We start from the raw sequence: 25296 nt of genomic DNA, 5'->3' as shown, positions 1-25296 counted from the left end.
CCCAATAGGGATGACTGAACTTTCCCCCTTATGCCCTGTTAACACAGTAAACATAAACTATTAACATAAAGAAGTAAAGTACCTACCCAATAAAAAAGCCAATCACTTACAAAATTTGACTTTGTTTTTAACCACATACCATGTCAACATGCATGGAATTCCTGTCGGCGTCACTATACACAGCCACGGACTGTATACCCATTTTTTTGGCTGTTCGTATCACCCTGCAGGCAATTTCTCCTCTGTTTGCAATGAGGAGCTTGGCAATGTTTTGTCCTGTTTAAAACACCATGAAAATCACACACAAATCTTACTGGAGAGCAAAAAATGAGAAAGCAAACTAAACATTCCATGGTATTAACCAGCTGATGAACATCTGTTTTGGTAACATCAACACAGTGGAGCCTCAAATGACCATTTTAACTGATATCAATTGTGTCTTTTTATCCTCTTCACTGAAATTCAAGGTGCCCTCATTAACATCAACTCTTATTTTACTCAGCTTTTTCAGCTTTAAAATGAAAAGATGCTTTGATATGATAAGGTCAAATCATAACAGCCCCAACCCCATCATAGTTAATAGTAATTAATCTTTCCTAAGTACCTTTTGCGCCTCAGGACCTTTGCTAAAGACTCCACCTGGACTTAAATGCTCACAATAAGCCTATGGAGTAGATACTATTATTATTGCATCAATTTTAAAGATAAAGAAATTACAACTCAAAGAGATATTACTTTCCTGGAATATTACAGCTAAAAGAAATAGTGGATCCAGGATTTGAACCCAGGTTAGCATCACTCCAGATTCTGAACTCTCAGGCACTCTGCTCTACGGCCTCTAGCCCCTGTACGCCCACAGGGATGCGTGGTTCTCCTGTGATATAAATACAAGTGAGGACCATGCCAGGACATTGGCACCAGTGCCATGATTATGAACATAATGTTATTGTATTAATATGTAAAATGCACTTCCATCATCACACATGAAATAAATGCTCCCTGGCAATTTATGAAAGTTATCTTTCTCAAAAAATACAGTTATAGAACTTAAAACAAGGTCATTCTGTGGGTATCTACAGAGCCTGAGCTGTAACAGGAGCTGCTGGGATGATGTATGCATGTGTGTGTTGTGGGGAGGAAGCTGCATCCAATCAACCAGGAGTTACACTTACATATGTTTCAGAGGTGGGAATTCCCTGTAACGTTTTATTTGGAAAAACATTCTGCTACTTAACAGAGCTGTTGTAAAGCACTGATTTAGACCATCACAGCTATGCCTTGCAATTCACTGCACTAAAGATGATGAGAGAGGCAGAAATAACAACATACATTTAAATGTTCTCAATTATTTCTATATGTATTTCAGACTCAACAACAGAAATTTGACATAAAAAGAGGCGGAAACCATGACTCAACACTTACTAAGAAAATGATTATGAAAATCCCAAACTTCAAAAGTATTGGGAGAACTAATTCTACATATACAAATTAAGGAATTTAATATTTCACAATCTGACGCCAAGCCAAGTAGAGCAGAGACTGTACCTGTGGTCGTTGCATACTTCATGGTTCTCTGCTTCCAAGTCCATCTCCTAGCAAATGAATCCAAATGGAATTATAATTCAACAGGATACACAGATCAGTTGTTTCAAAAGAATCAAAATTGTTTAAAACTTGAAACCAAGTCCAGATATGATCTTAGTTAAGCCTGAAGCCCACAAAGTGACTTAGTAAGACTTTCTTGTGGGAAGACAATCCCTCTAGAAACCGGAAGTTACAGTTCTGGCTGTTTTCCCTGGCACTGTGTGCCCTTGAACGGATAACCTAACCTGCTCATTCCAGAGGCTGGTGTATGGCCACAGAGTAACCAACAATTAGAAAGTCAAGGTACTTCAAGAACATCCAGTTCAGCTTTTTCAAACTCTTCTGACTAGAACCCAAAGTAAAAACTATATTTTCACATGACTTCACAAGCTGATATGCACACCAAAGAAAAGTTTCATGACAGAAGATTTCCCTGTGTTTTGATGCTCTCTGTTCTATTCCAGTTAAATAAATAAAACACGCTGGTCAAACTACAGCTTGAAAAATACCGATCTAAGTTATCACCTGGTAAGACAGGTTTGAAAAATTTAAGCCCAGAGAAGTAAAGAGAAGGAGCTGATCAAAGGCAGCAGAAAGAATGCTGGTTATGGGGCCGTGAGACCCTCACCAACTAGCTGCTGGTGATCCCAGGCAAGTCTCTTTACATCAGTGTTTCTCCAGCCTTTTTTCATTATGGCCCCCCAATGCAAAACTATGAATACTAAGATTTTGTAGGAGGGGTTGAGCCTTGGAGGGTATGGTAACTATGGTTATATCTGAGGTTGTTTTCCCTCTCTCAAGACCCAATTTTCACTTTACAACTCAAATTTCAGTGTCCTCACAGAAGAAGACTTCTCAGTTTTCAAAGAATACAATTTGAGTCTTTATGTTAATAAGAAATGGAGAACCAGGGAGGCTAAATGACTTGTTTGAGGTTTCTTTCTTTCTTTCTTTCTTTTTAACATTTTATTTATTTATTTGACACAGAGAGAGAGAGATCACAAGTAGGCAGAGAGGCAGGCGGGGGTGGGGGGTGGGGGAGGGAAGCAGTCTCCCTGCTGAGCAGAGAGCCAGATGCGGGTCTCCCAGGACCCTGAGATCATGACCTGAGCCGAAGGCAGAGGCTTAACCCACTGAGCCACCCAGGCGCCCCTGTTTGAGGTTTCTTAACTAGGTAGAAGTCTAAAGCAATTTTTAAGTTCCATGATACCTACTGATACAGTAAGTTAAAAAACTTTAACCAAGAGCTGACAGAAAGGAGGCCATAATCTCTTTGGGAACAAAAGAGTATAATGCCTATCAGTTGTCAGCTAAAAGAAATACACTGGGAAAACCAACAAATTGCAGAAGGAATTCCATTTCCGTCTTTTCCATCCAGATCTGGATGATGTGACAAAACTATAGTTAAAAACAACTAACCATTTTAGATCATTTACAAAGCAGGTGATAAAAAGCATAATGTATGTTAGATACTATTCAACTATGTATGTGTAGCATGTATATGTTGTGTCTGTGACCAGGTAACTGAACAGAACTAGCATTTCACTGGGGCAGAGGTGCAGGAGGTGGGATTGTTACAGTGGGTGTGGCAGTCATTGGCCTCTAATGGACACTCAATCAGCTACTGACATCCATCCAGGGCTGGTGGGAAGACCCACAGCTATGACACTTGAGTTCCACAAGAAGGCTTCCTCAGGAGGCTCTTGCTTTCCCACATCTTCCCAATTCCACTAACCTCACTCTCTTGATCTTTAAGGAGAAATATCATTTTTCCTTATCTTTAAAAGGCACCTTCTAGTTCATAGCATCTTCCCATCACATTCTTCAGATAGGGTTTTTTGTTTTTTTTTTTCAACTACGACTCAAGGCCTGTCCTGCATAATTGTATCTATAAAATGCTTCTTGATAAATCCAGCTTAAGACTCTGATCAAGGCCACTGCTGAATTAAAGTTTTCTTCTGCTATTCTAGTCAAGACAATCACATACACACCATTTAACATAATCCTCTATCCCACTGATGTTTTGATTGATCTATTCCATTTCTCACCATTATCTAAGCTCAACTTAAAACAATGGCTTATAAAACAAAATTAAGAAGTTCCTTCCATGAGATAATTCCACCCTACTTGAAGATAACTTCTAAATCAGTTTATTCTCATTTCTAAAATTCCACCACCAGATTTCTTTTCTCTGAGCTACTAGAGAATCATGACCTACAAACATGTAACTACCCTCTATAATGATAAGATTTGTAATTTCTTTATGCCATTAAGAACACTAACATTTTCCAGGAAAACAGTTCTATACACAGCAGGGAAGAGGGAAGAGAGAGAAAATGGGTCTGTGTAATATCCTGAAGAGCCCTGAAACCTAAGAAAAGAAATATGAGGAGAAAAAGAAAAGCACTCCTTTCACCACCTGTCTTACTTTACTCTGGGACTAGTCCCACAATTAAGCAACTGAAATCTAAGTACCTCTACTTTAACTTGTGGAAAGTAAGAGTGAGCAAAAAACTTGACCCAAATGGGGGTCTGCAAAGGCTGCATTTATGGATTCATCTGTACCATACGGTGTGAATCCTTTCCACGCATTAATTAATTCACACAATCCTAGCTGCCAATATTATCTCCTTTAGGAACAGTATCATCACCTCTTCTTACGTAAGTAAACTGACGCACGGAGACATTAAGTAACTTGCCCAAAGTTGCTCACAGACTAGTGAGCAGCAAAGTTGAGATTCCCTGGCTTCTGGGCGCCCTTCAGCACCAAGCAACGCCGTCTTTCCAGAATGGAGAAGGAGGTGAGGAGGAGGAGGAGGAGGAGGAAGCAAAGCAAGATAGAGAAGCCTGCTACCTGGGAACCTGAGGGTGTCTTCACTACCAAAGTTATTGTCATTGAAGCTTACAGCTCACGCCCGGACACTGGAGTCACGTTAGTTAACTGGCCTCCAAGACCTTTTGACAAAACAGCCTCTCGGCCCTCTGGAAGATAAGTTTGCTCTTGTTAACCTGATCCATTCCAACAATGAGAAAGAACTCCAGGTCTCTGAACCCGACACTTGACCGGGGAGAGCGGAACCCAAAAGCGCGTGAGGGCGTCGTGGCTCCATTTCTTTCCACTTGTGTACACTCGGGCAAGTCGCTGAGCCCTCTGGGGCTCACCCGCGCTGGGATCACCAACACACCCATACGGCGAACGCACTGACCGCAGCAGCTGCGCCGCGTCGCTGTCGCTGTCGCCGCGGTAGTGAGCGGAGCGTGGATGTGGCCGACCCAGCTCCACCCCTCCCCCACGCCTCAAAAATGGACAGAGGCAGACGGCTGCGCGGTGGATAGGGAAAGGGAGGAACAGGAAGGGCCGGGGGTGAAGACGTCTCCCTCCCGATGCCAAGACTGAAAGCACAACACCCCGAAAGGGGCTGAGGTTGTCCCTCCGTCCTCCCTTAGTCCCGTCCCTCCGTCTCCACCCTCGGCCCCCGCGCGCCTCTCGCAGCGTGCAGGAGTCCATTAACCACCACGCCTGCCCCGGGCCCCAGACACAGATCGCCCCTCCACCTCACGTTACCTGGACGGCAGCAGCAGGCCCGGGACTCGGAGCCACCGACTCCTCTCCGCCGCTACTAGCAGCACCGACGCCGCAGAGGCTGCGGCCATGTCCCCACAGGCCACTTCCTCCTCCGACTCTTTGGTACACTGGCTTCTTTGCACTCGCCGCAAAATCTCTCCCCACCGCGCTCCACAAGCCTATTGTCCTCTACGGGCCACCGTCCAGGTCTGAGCCAGGCTCTAGGCCTCTCTAGCGTGGAGGGGGCGTCTCCATTAAAACCAATCAAAGAGCAGAGCAGGGCCTCGGGGGCGACGATTGGCTAATCGGCCACGAATCCGCGGGGGTGTGGTCCCTGCCTCCTCCAGCCCCTTTGGGTGTAGCGGCTACGGAACGCGAGGTCCGCCCCTCACCTTCCTTGGCACCCCTGGGTCCTGGGTTGCTATTTCTTCTACTGGGCCTCTGGGTTCCTTCGTCCTCTTCGCGCTTTACCGAGAGCCCGCCTCTTGACCCTTTTCAACACCGGGAGAAAGCGGTGGAGGCGGAGTCCTGGGGGAAAAGTCAAATAGGAGGAAGAGCGAAACACGTAATTTTTCCAGTGTTCTCGAGAAAGGGGGAAAAAAACCCTTTAGTAAATAACCAAAATAAATTTTTTTAAAAAAGTAAAAATTACCCGAGTTTTTAAAAAAAGTGTTTTCGTTCAGGGGCGCCTAGGTAGGTGGCTCAATGGGTTAAGCCTCTGACTCTTGATTTTGGCTCAGGTGCAGAGATGGAGCCCAGGGTGGGGCTCTTTCCTCAGCCGGAAGTTTGCTTGAAGTTCTCTCTTCCTTTCCCCCACCCCTCCTGTCGTTCAGGAGCGCTCTCGCTCTAAAATAATAATAGTAAAATAAAAATAAGGAAGGGAAATAGAGGAAGTCAAAACTGAAATTGCAGAATATCTAGAAAATAAAAACACTACATACAAATGCTTATTTGAACACAGTTAAAGCAGGGCATGTAAGCAAATTTATAGTGGAAATAATCATCCAACTCAAGGGTTAAAAAAAAACACAAAAATAAACACAAGGAAAGCGAATAAAGAAATAAGTAACAAAAAAGAGGAAATTAATGAATTAAGAAAACATATTAAAGAATAAATCCAGAGGTTTAGAAAAGAAATTAATAATGTAGTTAACTAAATTGATAAAAGTAAATGGAGAAAAATGCACAGTTGCCATGATTTAAAAAAAAATAAGTGGGAAAAAGTCACAGGTACAGAAAACAAATCATAGATTTGCAGGAGACTAATTTTGCTCAACTTTAAGCAAATAAATTTGAAAACTTGGATGATGTTACAAGAAATGATTCAGTATTCATATAATTGATTAATTAATCTTATTAATAGTTTAAAAGAAAAGATCTTATGTTCATAGATGCTTAACAGGTCATTAGTAAAATTCAACATACATTCTAGATTTAAGACTCAATAATTCAAGAAGTGATATTGGTACAAGTGGCTAGCTCTTTGGGGAATAAAATTGAATCCTTACTTCTCATACCTAAAATCAAAATAAGTTCTAAAAGAATAAGAGATTAATATAAAAGTTGGAAGCATAAAAGAGGCTAGAAAACACTATGGGGAGAGGGAAGCTTTTTCTAAGTGGAATACAATACTCAAACTATAAATGAAAATTAATCAAATTCAGTTTTTTAAAATCTGCACAGCAAAACATATATAGGAAAAAACAAAGAGTAAACTGGGAATAATTTATAACTCTTATCACAAAAAAGCACTACTTTCCTTAATAAATAAATATCTCCCACAAATCAGTAAGAAAAAAACTGTAATGCAAGAGAAAATTGGGACTGGTTTCAGATTGCACCTGGGAAGCTTCCAGGAGGGTTATAAACCAACAGGTTGATATGTAAAATATATAAAGAATTCATCCAACTCAATAGCAAAAAATAGGGATTCCTGCGTGGCTCAGTCAGTTAAGTGTTTGCTGTTGGCTCAGGTCAGAGTCCTGAGATCAAGTCCCACATGGAGCTTCATGCTCAGCTGGGAGCCTGCTTCTCCTTCTACCTGCTGTTCTCCTTGCTTGTGTTCTCTATCTCTCCTTCTCTCTGACAAATAAATAAATGAAATCTTAAAAAAAAAATAAAATGAAGTGATGCATGCTGTTCACTAATTGTAAAAGATTAGCAAAAAACAAATAACCCACCTTAAAATGATCAAAGGACCAGAATAGATATTTTTCCAGAGAAGACATACAAATAGCAAACAGCTATGTGAAAAGGTGCTCAGTATCATTAATCATCAGGGAAATATAAACCAAAACCATGATGAGATGTCACTTCGCACCACTTGGGGTGGCTATTGTCAAAAAGACAAAAGATAACAAATGTTGGTGGGGATGTAGACAGAAGGGAGCACTTGCCACTGTTGGTGGGGATGTAAAATGGACAGCCATTATGGAAAACAGTATGGAGGTGCCTTAGAAAATTCAAAATAGGACTACCATATGAGCTGGCAATCCCACTTCTGAGAATATATCCCGAAAAAAGGAAATCAGTACCTTGTAAAGATATCTCCACTTTCACCTTCATTGTAGCATTATTCACAATAGCCAGGTTGTGGAAACCACATAGGTGTCCATTGACTGGATGAACCAAAAAGATGCAGTGTAAATGTACACAATGGAACAATATTCAGCTATGAGAAAGAAATCCTGCCATCTGGGACAACATGGATGAACCTGGAAAGACATTATGTCGAGTAAGCTTAGCCCGATAGAGAAAGACAAACACCATTTTGGAAAAACCTTTCAGCAGTTTCTCATAAATTTAAACATTTAACTAGCTGAAGCCCTGGCAAGTTTTCTGTAAAAGGGAAGATAGTAAATGTTTTAAGTTTTGTGGACCGGTTTCTGTTACAACTATTCAACTCTGCTGTTGTAAAGCAGCCGTAGATAATACATAAACACATGGACATGGCTGTACTCCACAAAACTTTATTTACCAAAGCGGGTGGCCAAACCATGAGCATTAATTTACTGACCTCTGTCCTATTACTATTTTAAAATTGACTTCATTACTTAGTGGATTTGACAGAAGTCAGCTCAACCTGGGCAATTCTGGGTATGTGGTAACAGTGTCTTAAAGTCAAGTGTTCCAGGACCCAGTAACATGCCACGAGCTGTATGTTAAAGGACATTTATTCTTCTGCAGCAAATGGCATGGCCTCCAGAGTACTCAGGACCTGTGTTATGATTCTCCCACTGGAGTTTGCCAAAAATTCCATACTGTATATTTCCCCACCACTGATACCTCCAACATGAGGTCTGCCTGATTGTACAGCTCAAGCAGCAGAGCTGATTGCATTAAAGCCTAGAGTTGTTGTCCTGCCCTCTCCTGCTCTGGCCCCACTAAAAACTGATAGCTTTTTATGTCACCTGGTAAATGGGCCAGAGGAATTTTCCTAGCTGTGTAAAGTTGTCTCTAGACCCTAGAAAGACCTACCTGGTTCTATGGTTTCTTCCTCTCCTCCTCCCCCTCCCCCTCCTCCTCCCCTCCCCCTCCCCCTCCCTCTTCTTCTTCTTTAAAGATTTTTATTTATTTGACAGAGAGAGATCACAAGTAGGCAGAGAGGCAGGCAGAGAGAGAGACGGGGAAGCAAGCTCCCTGCTGAGCAGAAAGCCCGATGCAGGACTCAATTCCAGGACCCTGAGATCATAACCTGAGCCAAAGGCAGAGGCTTAACCCACTGAGCCACCCAGGTGCCCTATGGTTTCTTCTTCATGGAAAGGATGCAAGATGCAAAATATTTGTGTTTTATTTTGCAGGGGGGATATCTGGCATACCTCTGACCCCCTGAGTCCCTAAAAACTTCAATGAATTAGTTAGTCCCTACCTAAATCTTCATCGGGTTTGTCTCCTACTTCCTGTAATACACATGTCTTCCGCGGGCCTCCAACATAAGAATGGCTCTGTGCTTGTCCTGTCAAATTAGCATAATGTCATCAAAGTAATTGTTCGGTGTGATGTCTCTTGGGATATCTGTGTGGTCCAGATCTCTTTGGATTATATTATGACAAAGAGTTAACAAATTCTTGAGGCAAAGTCATCAATTAACATTGGAGACCAATGAGTCAACAACCAGGCCTGGTGAACAAGCAAGTCTGCCTGAACAGCAGCTGGTCAATAGACTGTTAGCACCAGAGGTTGAGGGGCTGCTTTCCTGGAGAGGTACTCTACTTGGGGCAGAGCTGGCAGCAGGCTGGATAGCGTCCTACCATCATTACCTTTTGTATAGTTTCCTGTTAAGCCACTTTTCTTTGTGTGCATACTGGAATTTATTTACCTGAATTGCCCCCCAAAAGTAAACCAGTAATTCAACCTTGACAATGGACCTGGAGTAGCCAGCATCCAAGATGGCCCCCACTGATTTCCACCTCTCCTGGTCTTCACTCCGTAACATACCAGAGATGGTTGGTGTGAATTCAACACAAGTGAATGGTATGTAACTTTTGTGAATAGGTGGTCAGTCTCTCTTGAACCATTCACCTGGGGAAAGTCAGCTGTCATGTTGTGAGCATTCCTGTAGATATGCCACATGATGGGAACTCAGAAGCAGAGCCTTCAGCCCCAGTTGAACTTTCAGATGATAGCTTAACCATAAGAGAACTGTAAGAGAACCTGAACCAGAACCACCCAGCTAAGCTGCTCCAGGATTTCTGACCCTCCGAACCTGTGTGAGATAATAAATGTGTGTTCTCTTAGTCTGCTAAGTTTTGGGTTACCTTGTTCCATAGCTATACAGGACTAATACAGCTAATACAGGTCTTCTTATTTATCTCAGCTCCTACCAGAGTGTCTGGCATTTAGTAAGGCCTTAATTGATGTTGGTTGAATGAATAAATAAATGAATGGATAAACGGTGGCAGCAGTCAAGTATACCAGTAATCTAGTCAGTTAGTCTGGTCTAAAAGTTGAGAGATTTAATTTATAAGTTTAATGTGGTTTTCTTCTCAAAAATTCAGATTCTCTCATTAGGTCTTCCTAGCTAGTAGTAAAGTGGCGGTAGAGAATAGAACAAAATAAATCATAAAAAGATGATGTACTGTATTGATTCAAGCAAGAACCTCTACTACGATAGTAAACAAAAATCAAATTATAAGACAGGAATGACATATATTCACCTCCAAATAAAGTTTTTATTGCAAAAACTTCTAATACAATTCAATACTCTATTAACACTAAACCGAGAATCTTGCCAACCCTATTGACTCATAAGAGAACAAGTCAAGAAAGTCAACATGTCTTCTAGGGTGACCTGAATTATTCCTTTCCTAAAGAATCCTAGGGTTATGTGGTCTTTTCTGTTAGTAGACTTAGCTCCTTTCTTTAATTGTAAAAACAAGCAGGAATTCAATTCTTGGCAGGTTGCGCTACTGAATAAAGTGAATTAGAATAGAAAATGTGGCTGTAACAGTGCAGAAGAAGCAATTTACCACAAGAGGGGGATCTATGGTCAAGAAAGAAAAGGTGGTTGGTGGTTAGATTTCTCTATTTTCAAAGAAATAAAAAATGACTTAAGAAGTTTCCTCCATTCCTTTATCTCTAGAGCCACAGTGGCACAATCCTATACAAATAAGAAACCCGAGTTTTTCATTCAGAGTCCCCCAGTCCCCTGTCAAGGAGGTAGAGAACTTTGTTGAAGATCAGCTATTTCATTACCTATCAAGTCCTCATTTCGTGTCTCCTAATCTCTCATAACTCTGGAGAAATTAATTTTCTCTGTGATAAAGGAACGTGTGCTGGTGTGAGGCTTCAGGTAGCAGTCAGTGTCAATGGTGTAATGAAAAGTCCAGAGATCTTACCACAGACCAGCTGGCACTCAAATTCTGCATCTGCCACTTGTGAGCTGGTGACATGGAGGGGATTAATTCCCTGACGTTTGAGTTTACTCATCTAGAAGTTGTGAGAATTAAATGGGCTGTATCTAAACTTAGCCTAGTGTCTGGCATAGATGCGTTAAAAAATTAAGGGCTATTGTTTCTGGCTTATTAGTGAATTCTGTTGTCCATAGCCACCGAGTTCTGTGTCTCTAGTGATTCTGAAGGAGGAGTCATCAAGATTATAAGTTGATTTGTTCTTCTTGTTAGTTTCACATCAAACCTAGACAACCTGTGATATGGTAGTTTTTTTCATGATTTTTAAAAAATTAATGTGGAAAGGAGGCAAGCAGGTCATCAGATATATGTGTATCATATAAAACATGGAGAGTAAAAACACTAGAAGTCCATTTCATAGGTAAAGTAGAGGCATTTTTTTTTAAATGGGAAAGATGAAGGATAAAATAAAATCCCCAATGTGCACAGGTAGCTTTAATTACAATTGACATTTTAGTTTATAATTTGGAAGCATATACCACTTTGCATACATTATGTTAATTTAACATATCTCAAATGTTGACTTAGCAATGGTTAAAATATTTTGCAGGAAGTTGGAAAATACTCTGAAACAACTCACTAGATCTTTCATAAAATGAACAAACATTCTGCAGAAATTGATTTGCTGCTTGGACTTCAATCAGAATTTGCTGCTTGGGTTTGTGAAAGATGGTGGTTTACATTGTTGGAAGCACTAATTCTAAGGAAATATTCTGGAAATATCCCCAATATCCTGGAACCGATGAACGAATTCTCTAAACACCATTACATTCTTTCCCCCTGGGCACCAATTAGATTCTCTGGTATCCAGATGATTCACGTCTTAGGCGGATTCCATAGACAATCAAACCCACAGCGCAGAGACCAAGTACAATGGCCCCAATCACAGGAAGCACAATTGTGTAGTCAGACGAACACTCATCCACTAAGAGAGAGAGAGAAAAAAAATACAAGATAGCAGGTAAGGTTTAGTGAGGACAGACCAGAAAGTGGGCTAGAGTAGGAAGGATATGAACTTTAGAGTCAAATCCTAACCTGACTTTTTTTTTTTTTTTAATTTAAGTATAGTTGACGCACAACAGGGCTTGACTCGACTTTTAATTCCACCACTAACTATGTGAACTGGGATGAGTTATCAAACCTTGCAATTTCCTCATTTTATATATATATGTATATATACATATATATATATACACAAATATATACTGTATACAATATATATTGTATATATATTTGTATATACTGTATACAAATATATATTATATATACAAATAATATATAAAATTGTTGAAGGATTAAATAAGACACATTTATCTTCTCAGCAATTATTCAATATTTAATAATCGTTAGACCCATTTTCTTCCAGGTGTGCTCTCTGCAAAGTAGAATGTGTTTACATAAAAGAGACTTTTGTTAGATTACACATGATCTCTTGAAAACATGTGATGTTTATCCATGTTTTCAAAAATGTAAAACATTTTTGCTACACTTAACGTTCTTTTTATTGCATTTAATGAGCTAAAAACATTAGAAAACAGACCTAAATATTCATAAGAGCTAAAAAATGAGAGTTTTTAAATTTGTCAAAATTTTTTTCTTTATTTCATTGGAGAGTGCTTATTCAGTTCATTTAAAATGTAATCAGTCTCCCTTTGGAGAAAGATGGAGAGCCCCGAGGAAAAGAGGGAATGTCATTGAACATACATAAGTAGAAAACTATATCTATATCTTATTCAAGGATATATAAGAGCCAGTAGATGAATGGATAAAGAAGATGTGGTATGCACACACAATGGAATATTATGCAGCCACAAAAGGGTGAGATCTTGTTATTTGCAACAACATGGATGGACCTGGAGGGTATTATGCTCAGTGAAATAAGTCAGACTGAGAAAGACATGTACCATGTGATTTCCATTCATATGTGGAATCTAGAAAAACAAAACAAATGAATAAACAAACAAAACAAAATCAGACCTATAAATACTGAGAACAAACTGTTGGTTGCCAGAGGGAAGGAGGCTGAGGGGATGGGCAGAGTAGGTGAAGGGGAATGGGAGATACAGGCTTCAATTATGGCATGAATGAGTCACAGGAATGAAAGGCACAGCATAGGGGGTAGAGTCAATAATATTGTAATGGCGTGCATAGTGACAGACAGTAGCTACACTTGTGAGCATAGCATAACCCATAGAGAAGTTGAATCACTATGTTGTACACCTGAAACTACTGTAACACTGTGCGTCAAAAAAGAAAGATCTCCAGTATATGTTAAGGGGGGGAAAGCAATGCATGGAAAAATGAATATAGTACTACAATGCTTTGTGTAAATAAAGAAGAAATGAAGATATATTTGCTTGCATTTACCTAAAGAAGACTTGGAAGGATAAGAATGCATGATAAACTAATAAAAGTAATTGCCTATGGGTGGCTAAGGGGGGAATAGGATGGAAGAATAAGGTGGGGGCAAGGATTTGTAAGGTAAAACTTCCTATCATCTTTGTTTTAAACCACATGCAAAGAAAATTTTTGGTCAAAATTTCAAATATTAGAATAATATCCTAGAAGAAAAAGAAAGGGACAGATAGATAATATATATCCACGAGATCCTTGCATGAACCAATATAAAAATGAATCAAGGATCAATTCTCACCTGAGGTCAGAGAAAAAAGAATCAGAAGGGACAAGGGGAGAGTGAATTATAGAGATTCCAGGAAACAACAAATCTCTACAACACAGGAACTGTGCTTGTCCTACACTTTTGACATGGCAGTGGAAATACTTACATAATTATAATAATATATACCTTATTAATTTGGCAAAAAACAATGACATAATCATAAAGTAATGGTGTAAGAGTATGAAATCATTATCTGTGATAATAAGTAGTTTAAAGCTAATACATTAAGAAATAAGAAAGCTTTTTAACATTTTAAAAAAGAATTACCAAAGTAGTTTCAATAAGAAATTATTAAAATTAGTTAAAAGTACTTTGTCTCTTAGAGGAAAGACAGGGAAATGTTGCTTTTCATAAGTCTTTTTAGAGTACACAATTTTGTTATATATATATTTCTGTATATGTATCTAAAGTCAAAGATTTATTTATTTTAGAGAGAGAAAGAGCAGGCACACGAGGTGGGGGAAGGGCAAAGGAAGAGAGAATCTCAAGCGGACTTCCCGCTGAGTGCAGAGCCCCACACAGGGCTTGATTCCAGGACCCTGAGATTATGACCTGAGTTAAACACTTAACTGACTGAGACACCCAGGCAACCCTGTTACATATATATATATATATATATATATATATATGTGTGTGTGTGTGTTTCTTAGATAGAAAAGAACATTGACAAATTAAGAAGTTAATTTGATTAAAATGATTTGGAAAAAAATACAAAAAAAATGTATTACACATACCCTAAAGTAATTCCACCACTAGGAACTTATACTAACAATATATTCATGTGAATATACAAAGACATGTTACAACAATCTCATTTTATGAAAACAAAGTGGATAATCTAGATATCCATCCAAAATTTAAAATGTCATATCCATACAATACAATATAATGTAGCCACACGAAGAATGTGGTAGATCTCAGTGAGCTGACAGAGAGGTCCCCTAAGATCTGCAGAGGGTTGCATGAATACAAACAAATGTTCCCGTGTACCTGAAGTGAAAAGATAAGCAAGATCCTGGGGAAGGACTAGGATGAGAGTAGAGAGAGCAACTTTATTTTTTTAAAGATTTTATTTTGGAGCTCCTGGGTGGCTCAGTAGGTTAAGAGTCTGCCTTTGGCTCAGGTCATGAACTCAGGGTCCTGGGATTGAGCCCCACATCCAGCTCCCCACTCAGTGGTGACTCTGCTTCTCTCTCCCTTTGCGCCTTTTCTCCCTGGCTCTTGTGTGCTCTCTCTCCCTCTCAAATAAATTTTAAAAATCTTTTTTTTTTAAGATTAATAAATTTATTTATTTGACAGAGAGAGATCACAAGTAGGCAGAAAGGCAGGCAGAGAGAGAGGGGGAAGCAGGCTCCCTGCTGAGCAGAGAGCCTGATGTGGGACTCGATCCCAGGACCCTGAGATCATGACCTGAGCTGAAGGCAGCAGCTTAACCCACTGAGCCACCCAGGCGCCCCCAAAAATCTTATTTTTAAAAAAGATTTTATTTATTTATTTGAGAGGGAAAGAGAGTATGAGCAGGGTCAAGGAGCAGAGGGAAAAGGAGAAGCAGACTCCCCACTGAGCAGGGAGCCGGATGTAGGACTTGATCCCCAGACCCGGGGATCATGACCTGAGCCAAAGGTAGACGTTTAAAGGACTGAGCTACTCAGGCACCCCGAGAGCAACTTTTACTCTCCATATAGTTTTATACTATTTAATGTCACATCGCTGAAATGCTTTTAAAATTCAGAAAAGTACACAAAGAAAATAATTATCTGATCACCACAGTCCTTCCACTTGAATGAATCACTGCAAACCTTTGAAGGCATTTGCTTCCTCTGTACATATCTGAGTGTGTGTGTGCGTGCTGTATGTTTAAACAAAAATCATTATATATTTTTAAAATGGTATTTTCTCGTTATAAATAATTGAGATGATTTACGAAAACTCAAAAAAAAAAGTAAAAACTGTAGGAGAGGAAGTAATTTCTTCTTTCCTCCAAGATTCTTCCAATTGGTTTAAGAATTACAGATTAATAGGAGAAAAAAAAAACCTTAATTTTATTATGTGTGCACAGAGGGCCAATAATGAAACTGACACCCAAAGAAATGACCAAGACAGGCAGTTTTGATACATTTTAGACAAAGAGATAATATACTTGCGAGGAATTGACAGGATAAAGAAAACAGATGTTTGGAAGGTTCAATTAGTAAGGAATTCTAAGTGGAATTTGGGCTGAGACGGTATATTAGTAAAAAGTAACAGGGTTTGTTTCTATAGCTTTCATGGCTTTAGAGTTCCTTTCTCAGGCGATAAGAATGTCTTTTTATTTCTTAGTACAGGGATGGTATCTTTCACATGGGACATTAATTTTCTGCTTTCAGGGTGACAGAAGGATCTATGGATGTCCTTGTTTCCCAAGTAACTTCAATGCAAAATAATCAATATGCCTTTGTGGAACATTTTGGGCAACCCTCCCCTGGACCCCTGACAAAACCAATCACCTGAAAACTACCCACCCAGAAATTATCTTTGCTAAAACATGAACCAATATAACTTCAGACATCTTTCTCTACACCTACAAGGATGGATGGGTAGAAAAATAAGTAAAAGTACTTGTATTAATATAGGATCATGCAAGTGCTATTTTACCAAAATTGTTGATTTTCATTTATTTGATTTCATAGAAGAAAAAAAAAAAGCTAAAACAAAACTGGGACAGTTACTGAACTTCAAATTAATGTATCTTTGTTTCAGAAAGTATTGTTTCATAAAAGATCCCTTTAAGGTTCAAAAAAGAGATTATAAATATACACTAAAGGATTGTGAAATGAATTAAGAGGGTTATGAAATAAATGACAGGACATTATATGTTTTCTAAATCCTGTGTTTCCAATTTAGACATTATCTATTGATAGTGTTTTCAAAGATGAGCACAGGCAGATTCCCTTCTATTCCCTTCCTCCCAATTCAAACTTTGAATAGATATATTATTTTTTCAATCATTGTTTGGGTTTATATTATTTCAATTCTATTTGATAACTATCATTCCTATGGTTAAAAAATTTGTTTCAAATATATAGCACATTCACAATTCAAAGTCAAAATATTACAAAATGCTGTACATTGAGAAGTTCCACTTTCACCCTTTCCTATCTCAGTTCCCCCTGCTGTAACCATTTGGCTTTTTAATTTTTTTTTTTTAATTTATTTGACAGAGATCACAAGTAGGCAGAGAGAGGGGTGGGGAGGCAGGCTCCCTGCTGAGCAGAAAGCCTGATGCGGGGCTGGATTATGACCTGAGCTGGGATTATGACCTGAGCTGAAGGCAGATGCTTTAACCCACTGAGCTACCCAGGCACCCCAACCATTTGGCTTTTTATATACATTTCCAATCTCTCAGATATAAGCAAAAATCAAAGTATATTTTTTCCTCCCTTTCTCTCTCTTTTTAAAGATTTTTATTTACTCCTTTGATGGAGAGACAGCGAGAGAGGGAACACAAGCAGGGGGAGTAGAAGGAGAAGCAGGCTTCCTGCAGACCAGGGAGACTGATATGAGGCTTGATCCTAGGAATCATGACCTGAGAAAAAGGCAGATGCTTAACAACAGTGCCATCCAGGCACCCCCTCCTTTTCTCACTATTATTGTACATTATGCTTTTTTTTCATTTAACAATACATTTTGAAGATTTTTATTTTGGGGGGGGAGAGAGAGAGTACAAGTGGAGGAAGGGACAGAGGGGGAGGAAGAGGGAGAGAGAGACAGAATCTTGAAAAGAGTCTGCACTGAGGGCAGATGCCCAATTTGTTCACTTGTAGGAGTGTAATCTCCCGTTCACCTCACTCTTTCATTATAACCATCACCATTACCCATTTCCAGAATATTTTTCATCTTGCAAAACTTAAACTCTACAGTCATATTTTGATCTAATGTAAGTCTTATGTTATTTTGCTGCAGTAATTTTGCATAGTGGTCATAGAGCTTGTTTTTATCTTGCATATTCCCTTTTTTTTTTTAAGAATTTTTAATTTTTAAGAAATCTCTACAACCAACATGGGACTCGAACTTACAAACCCCAGATCAAGAGTTCCCAGCTCCACTGACTGTCCAGCCAGGCAGTCTTTTTCTGCTCATCCTTGAGCATCTCATCCAGGACATTGCGTTACCTTTAATATCATTCGGGTAAATGAGGGCTTTTCTTCCCACTGTGTCTGAGATCAGTTACTGTTTCCCATTGAGCTATCTATTTGGAGTCTATCTTCTTTTCTGTACCTTGGGACTTAGCCACATCCTGGGGATATCCAGTGATCTGGGGTTGGCTCCCCAGTTCACCTCCATCAGTCTCTGTGTTTACTCTGCCTCCTCTTCCCAATAGCCATTTTCACTACTCCTAGATGAGAAGAGATGTAATAACCAGTCTTTTTCTCTCCAGTTTTAGGAATGGTAGTTAAGTGTTCAAGAGATTTTTTTCTCTCATCATATGGCTTCCTGGTGAGCATACTGGGGGGACAGGTGCCCAGAGCCCAGCTCTGCTGTCCTCTCAACTGTTCTTCTGAATCTTTTTTCTTTTTTGTTCACCAGTTTTAAAAGTTTATTGCATTAGATTATATCTTGACTGCCACTGATGATTTTAAACATCCCCCCCCCAATCTATTTGATAATGAGGAAGGAAATTCTGTGAGGGAAATTCTAGTCACGATTTTAGCTCTGCTTTTTCTTTTCATATATTTCTGTAATAAAACCTTAATACATCTATATGTATTTATTTTGTTTCCACTTTTTCTTAAAAATTAAGAATCAGTACTGCAGAATAAATTATAACCATTTTAAACAGTTTATGAGGCAAAAGCGAAATTCAGGCATACATTTATACACATTTGTTAAGCAATGTCTTGTCTGTTTTGTAATTCATGTGTAATTCTTTAATCACCATGTATTCGTGAAAACCTAAAAACAATAAAAATTCTCAACAACACAATAATTAAGTAAATTATTATAGAATGTTGATAGCGTATTCATAGCAGCTGTAAGACACTTTGCACCTTTAATAGCACAGAGAAATGCTTACGATGCACACGTAACAAAGGATTCCAAATTGTGTACTCCGTATGCTCCAGTTTATAAAACAATATTCATGCCAGGGAAACACATCAAAATTAACAATGGATAGGTTATCTCTAGCTGGGTGAAGGTTTCTATTATCCCTAGGTGCGTTGTACTGGGAAGGGTGAATTCAGGATTCTCTACCCTCCACATAAGAGAAAAATGGAGTTGAAACCTTCGGGACGGGCAAGCAGCAGGTGCGCTAAAGGTAAGGGGCAAGCACGGCCACTGGAAAGGCGCACAGAGCAACCTGCTGCTCCCGCCCAGCTAGGGCTTCGGTCAGGGGGATCCCAGAAAGAGACCAGCTACGCTCTGCAATAAGCCTGGGACCCCTGGAACTAGAGCTATGAGAGTAGGATTCGGGGGCAGCACCAGAGGAACCCAGGGGCAGGGAGGCCACTTGTTGCAGTTGCAATCTGGAACCCTCCCCAGAAATCACTACAGAAAGTGGGCAGAACTGCAGGGCAGGAACGCACTGGGGTGTATTTACTAGTCTTCCAAATGAAACTTTTGCTCTTTTTTGCTTACTAGAATATGAATTCATTGATAACAGGACTCCAAACAGCAGCTGTCACCCCAAAGAACTCACTGAAGATGGTAGAAAGGAAAATTGAATTTATGTGAGCTGCCTTATCCCTCTCTTCTTGATTTTAACTCTATGTCCCTTCCCATGGACATTTCCATACACTCGAAGAGTAACCTTCTTTTAGTCATTCTACAGGCTGGTCAGTGGCACGATGAATAAGCAACTCGTGCTCCTGGTATAGAAGCTCTTGAGCACACTTGAGACAGAACTGGAAAGGAGAGTGGGGAGCAGGGTATCTGTGGATGGCTTCGGGAGGGACCTGTTGGAGGTCCTGCTGGAGATGGAGATCGCATCTCTCCAAAAGCAAGCCCTTCCTGGTAAGCTTGAGTCACTCTGGGAAACACCAGGTCCTTGCACAGCACAGATTTTCCTCAACACCTCCTGTTGTAAGGAGGAAACAGGAATGTCCTAACACTCCAAATGTCCTAGGGGCTCTTAAAGCTCTCTTGAAGCTGCTGTGTGCCCTCCCTACCCCCTCACTTCTGAGAAAGTGGAGAGAGCTAGAATCCTTTCAGAGAAAAGACAGAACATGCCCTAGATAAGCAGAGGTTATGAGCTGTTGCCAAGGTTCATAAACTTCCTGTTAAAAACAATGAATGGTTCCTCTGGCAAATAAAGAAAAAGAAGAACACTTCTGTTAGTAAAAGCAATTAAAAACACCCAGAAGCCCATTACTCTCCCTTTTTTTGGAAATAAAAACCTCAATTCTCCTATTTACTTTTTTTTTTTTTTTTTTAAATGTAGGCTCTGTGCCCAAGAGGGAGCCCAAGGCCAGGCTTGAACTCAGGACCCTGAGATCAAGATCTGAGGGGAGATCTAGAGTCACAGGCTCAACAGACTGAGCAACCCAGGTGCCTCCTCAATTCTCCTCTTTAAACAATGTAATAGAAAATCATGAATAACATTCCAAGCCATATTTGATAGAATTTTTCCTCCATATATCAATCTCTCCCAATCAGGAATCTTGTGGCTTATGATTTTTTTTTTTTTTTTTTTTGTAAATGTTTGCTTAAGAGGAAAGTGGGTAATACTCTGGGATAGATCTACCTATTCTCTTTGCAATTCCTGATTGTTTTGATGCTTGCCTACATCCCTTCCCCACAATGGCCCAAATTAACAAATTTGCAAGGATAGACTAAGGATCAAAGAAAAACAGAGACAAAGCAGAAAAAAAAAAATGTGAAGGAGACAGACAATAAATGAAGGTGAAGAAATCAGAGAACTAAAATTTATGCAGCCTCTTTTGTTTGCCAAGATCTGTGGTGGATGCTTTACATTAAAAAAAAAATTTTTTTTTAAATGAAATGTTGGGAAGTTATCTATTTTTTTTTACTAGTATTATATTATAACAGCATATAATGTCTTAAAAACAGTAGTCTATTACCACCATTCTGTAATTCAAGTAAACCAGGAATTGCGCAAAATCCGGGAGTTTAAAATCACTTGATGCAACATGGGGGCTTAAGTGGGTACGAGAAGAATCAATGAAACAAGATGGCATCAGGAGGGAGACAAACCATAAGTGACTCTTAATCTCACAAAACAAACTGAGGGTTGCTGGGGGGAGGGGGTTTGGGAGAAGGGGGTGGGATTATGGACATTGGGGAGGGTATGTGCTTTGGTGAGTGCTGTGAAGTGTGTAAACCTGGCGATTCACAGACCTGTACCCCTGGGGATAAAAATATATATTTATAAAAAATAAAAAATTAAAAATTAAAAAAAAAAGAATCTATTTTGAAATGAATTTTTTTTATAACTATAATGGAGACTCTTTAAAATGTGTAAGAAAAATCGGTGCAGTTTGCAAACGTCTTTCTTATCATGCTCTGGGTATTTGCTTTCTGTTTCTCCCAAGCACCTTCTTCATGTCCCTGCCTCTTGTCCCAAATTCTCCAAGCCAGCCCTGTATTATCAGGTGTGGAGGGAGGAATTCAAGCCCATATGGCACAGCTTCCCTGTGCCAACAAGAGAAAGTGGATGGAGGCTACCTTTTAGGTAGCCTTTCAATGGCCCTGCAGCGGAAAACCAGGTTTCCTAATCAGATTGGGAGGGTGGGATAGCCAAGTAGAAAAACTGATCCCTTCACTTCAGGCTGCATATGAAGTCAGAATACCCAAGGCCTTAACCTTGCACATTTTGAAGAAGGTGGGGCTTTACATGCGTTCATATCCTCTACTGGGCCTCTTGCTGGCCACGAGACATGCTGTTAGCAAAACGACAAGCAGTACTGCGATACTCAGGCCCACGGCCACAGGGTTTTCTCTCCTGTTTCTGTCAGTGAAGCATTCATCCGCTGCAATTGAAGTCAGAGTAACAGGTGTTACAGGCTGGCCGCCATGCTGGAAAGTGATACTGTCCCTGCCTGCCTCAGCCATGCAGAGAGGGGAAAGGCGGAGCTTCCGGGCTTCCCACCAGCTGCCTCAGACAGGGTAAGTGAAAACGAGGAGGGAAGGGTCAATGCGATGATCAGAAGTGTGCAGTGGTTATGATCACTTCAATGCAGATACCCTGACCCCACACCCAGGAAATTATGATTCAGTGCATTGGAGGTGGGGCCCAGGTGATTCTCTTGCCGTTAGGAGGCAGATCCAACTTTGGGAAATGTCAGTTTGGTCCAGAGAGTCAGGATCAGACCTGTAACCCTGGGTAAGTTCTGAGGCCAAGTTTTCCCACCTCTGGCAACAGAGACCTGCCCCAAATCGCATGGCCAAGGTTTTCTATCCAGACTCTGCTTCTTAAAGGTTGCTGGTGGACAGCCTGGGGCTCCAGGTACTAGAGAAACCTCTTACAGGCTCTGGGATTTTAGCTCTCTAAAATGGGTTGAGAATGTGGGAGGTTGAGAGTTATATGAAAGGGGGAGGAAGGGCAGGAAAAAATGAAAAGATAAATTTTCTATATCTCCTTGGGGACACTGCTAGGAGAGGCCAGGTGTATGTTGCCGAAAGGTTTTATTTCTCACCTCTGTCACTACTCGATTTCCCACCTGCTTACTTCCTGTTTCACAGAGGTTTGGAGGGGGAGGAAGAGCAAGTGTGTACCTTATTTTTTAAGACCACATGATGAATTACAGAGGCTTTTCAAACCTTCATCATGAATTTGTAAGTTTTCCCAAATTGGAAGTTTTGAGACGAGATGACAAAGTGCCACACTTTGTAGGGCCACACGTACTAAGAAATTTTAATATTTTTATCTTAGCACTGTGGTAAGGGTCCAAAACGGTGGCAGAGGTTTGAGGACTCCAGACAAAACCTACAGAAATCAGGGGATCCAAGGCCAGCAACACTTTAATCCTTCCTCTGCTCAATGCCTCCCAGCAAGTGTATCAGAAGGTTTTTGTCGACACCTTCAAGTTTATAATGGAACACTAAGAGAAGTTGGATTCACATTCCAGAAATCTAATTTACAGCTAAACTTCTAACTAAATCTATTTATGAGAATTGAGAGGTACTCATAATGTTCTTAGTTATTATGAGAGGAATGTTTCAGAAACTGAAATTCAATTCCTGGACATATGTAGCAATCCTGTAACCTATTTTCCCAGAAGGGAAAAAAATTCTTTTTCAGGAAGTCTCCCTTATCTGTCCCTGGCCTTCTGCCTAGGACCTGCTTCTCTCTGTGGTGGTTAGAACTCAAAGCAGAAGTTGCAAGGAAACTAACACCAACTATAAGGAAGCTCTAGCCAGGGGAATTAAGCTCATAATTGAGAAGAGGGGGCCTAACATTATTATTGCGACTTTCTTTTTTCCCTCTGAAAGTGGGAAAGAAATCTATTCTGAAATCTTGAATTTTAGATATTACTACTATTCAGGATGTTTAAATTCTCCAAATACACCTGAGGAGTCAGAATACATCATGCAAGCAGAATGTATCCTGCTGTGGGAGACTGGGGACATGAACATAGTAGTGTCCACTTTTGAGGTTGGTATTGACTCAAAGGAATGGCAGGAGGGAAAGTTAGAGAAACTTGGCCCTAAGAGCTTCATGGAACCATACTGTTGTAGGAAGTTCATGTGATTCTTTTCCCTTTTGACAGTTAGACACACAAAAAACAACTTGAAACAACTCTTGGGTCTCCGAAGTTTTTGTTTGCGACATGATGAAGACTTGACTTACCATTTCCAAAGTGGTCATCTTCGAAATCAAAGGCTTGATATTGGACATTCATTGTTTTCAGTTGAAGGTGGGTTGACAACTGGATGCTCTGTTCACTCACACATTTGAAGGAATGCCCAACCACAGTCTCAAACATCACCACAGAACTTTTCATTCCTTGGTAAATTTTCTCTGAAAACACAAGAATGAAATATAGACACTTGTTGGCATATACCCATTGAGTGTCAGCTGTTACCAGGGGTCCATGTGCAGTTCAATGGCCTTCATTGAGATGTGGCTCTCAGGGGTTCTGCCTTCACTTCACGAAGACCCACTCTGGTACTCTTTGGGGACTTTTTTCTGGTATTATGTAGGATGTAGGGCAAACTCACATAAATTAGAATGTGATAACATTGAAATGAGAACGTTTAGGAAATTTTTCTTCAGTTGTCTTGAATCGTTGGGGGCAGAGTTGGTGGGGACTATTGTCAGTGCTTAGGGACTACAGAGAAGTGCCTGCAAAAAAAATCAGAAATAAGAGAAGTAAGATTGCTCTCTGTGACAGTCACATGAGCCCTTAGTGAATCAGAACAGACATGTGCAGTCACCAAGTGGAGCAAAAGGACAGGCTGATCCCATCATTTGGAAGGGTGTTATATCCGTCCATATGGACACAGAGAAGGGAGAGGCCCATCTCTGTCTACCTGAGTGCTGCTGGGGAGAGAAAGACCTGCTCAGGGACTGCTGCTGTTTTAGGAGAGGTACACCCTTTTCAAGGAAGCATATGCTTCAAGGCAGGTGGGGTTAAACATTTTAATCACATAACTCACTCTATTTGCTCTAATGCTACATTCATCCTACACCCTTCTGATTATACTTTGGCTTTTTAAATGGGAGAAATTTCACTGGCCAGAGGACCCAACTGTCTAGTCTCCTTGGCAATTACCATAAGAAATAGTTGCATGATAAACACACACATTTGCATTTTGATTTTATACATCAGTTTCATGACCTTGGTTTAAATGTCTCCTTGAAGAGATGTAGAGGGTGCTTGCTGACAGCTCTCATGATTGAGGACCGGACTAAGGACCTTCATGAATTTATCAAAGTTGTGCCTGAAAGGAATACCCATGGGCTATTAATGAGGGGGCTTGAAAGTCTCCCTCCTTTTCTGCCTCTGTGGGTGTGTTTGCCTGTGTCTAAGGTAGCCTTCTACATTAAGGGTCTCCTTGCTATGTGCCAGGAATAACCACACAAGTACTCCGCAGGCACTGTCCTGCTTAATTCTTTGTTTCCTTTCCTTTCCTTTTCTTCTCTTTTCTTTTTGAGAGAGCACACAAGAAGGGGAAGGCGCAGAGAGAAAAGCAAACTCCCCGCTGAGCAGCTAGCCCAATGTGGGGCTCAAACCCAGGACCCCAGGATCATGACCTGAGCTGAAGGCAGACGCTTAACCGACTGAGCCACCCAGGTACCCTTGTCCTGTTTAATTCTCATATAATCTTTTGAGATTTTATAGACATATAATCTGTTTCCATTTTATAGACAAGGAAATGGAGAGTCAGAGAACTGAAAATATTTATTTGCCTAAGAGCCTACAGCTAGTAAGTGGTATTTGGACTCAAGCAGTCTCACTATGGAGCCTGCTATCTTCACCACTACACTATTGTGTCTCCTGCCCATCACTGTACTACTTACTGTAGACTCTCGCATATGTACATTCAAATGCCCTACATGATGCCCTGAATTATCCATGGACACTGCTATATCATGTGTTATATCCCAGGGTAGTTTA

General features: G+C 40.3%; 2 protein-coding genes across 5 annotated transcripts in view; both read right to left on the bottom strand.

Moving 5' to 3' along the window:
- MCCC1 (methylcrotonyl-CoA carboxylase subunit 1) overlaps positions 1-6095 on the bottom strand; it is a 57421-nt gene extending 51326 nt beyond the window's left edge. Inside the window, exons 1-4 of one of the 2 annotated variants that reach the window (XM_059163368.1) lie at positions 5802-6095; positions 5542-5677; positions 1546-1592; positions 140-276 (exon numbers count right to left, since the gene is read on the bottom strand). In XM_059163368.1, the coding sequence (XP_059019351.1) occupies positions 140-276; positions 1546-1567 (159 nt within the window). In that variant the 5' untranslated portion in view covers positions 1568-1592; positions 5542-5677; positions 5802-6095. Of the gene's footprint in view, positions 1-139; positions 277-1545; positions 1593-5149; positions 5472-5541; positions 5678-5801 lie in introns of those variants that run through there. The other variant, XM_059163367.1, reaches the window with a different exon arrangement.
- A 1706-nt stretch (positions 6096-7801) lies between these two features.
- Positions 7802-25296, bottom strand: part of LAMP3 (lysosomal associated membrane protein 3) — a 38601-nt gene continuing 21106 nt past the window's right edge. Inside the window, exons 5-7 of one of the 3 annotated variants that reach the window (XM_059163369.1) lie at positions 23526-23696; positions 21539-21705; positions 11846-11983 (exon numbers count right to left, since the gene is read on the bottom strand). In XM_059163369.1, coding sequence (XP_059019352.1) covers positions 21566-21705; positions 23526-23696 — 311 coding nt within the window. In that variant the 3' untranslated portion in view covers positions 11846-11983; positions 21539-21565. Of the gene's footprint in view, positions 7864-10300; positions 11984-21538; positions 21706-23525; positions 23697-25296 lie in introns of those variants that run through there. The other 2 variants (XM_059163371.1, XM_059163370.1) reach the window with 2 other exon arrangements.

This window comes from Mustela lutreola, chromosome 2, assembly GCF_030435805.1.
Source record: "Mustela lutreola isolate mMusLut2 chromosome 2, mMusLut2.pri, whole genome shotgun sequence".
NCBI lineage: Eukaryota > Metazoa > Chordata > Mammalia > Carnivora > Mustelidae > Mustela > Mustela lutreola.
This window is presented reverse-complemented; position numbering and strand designations above follow the sequence as displayed.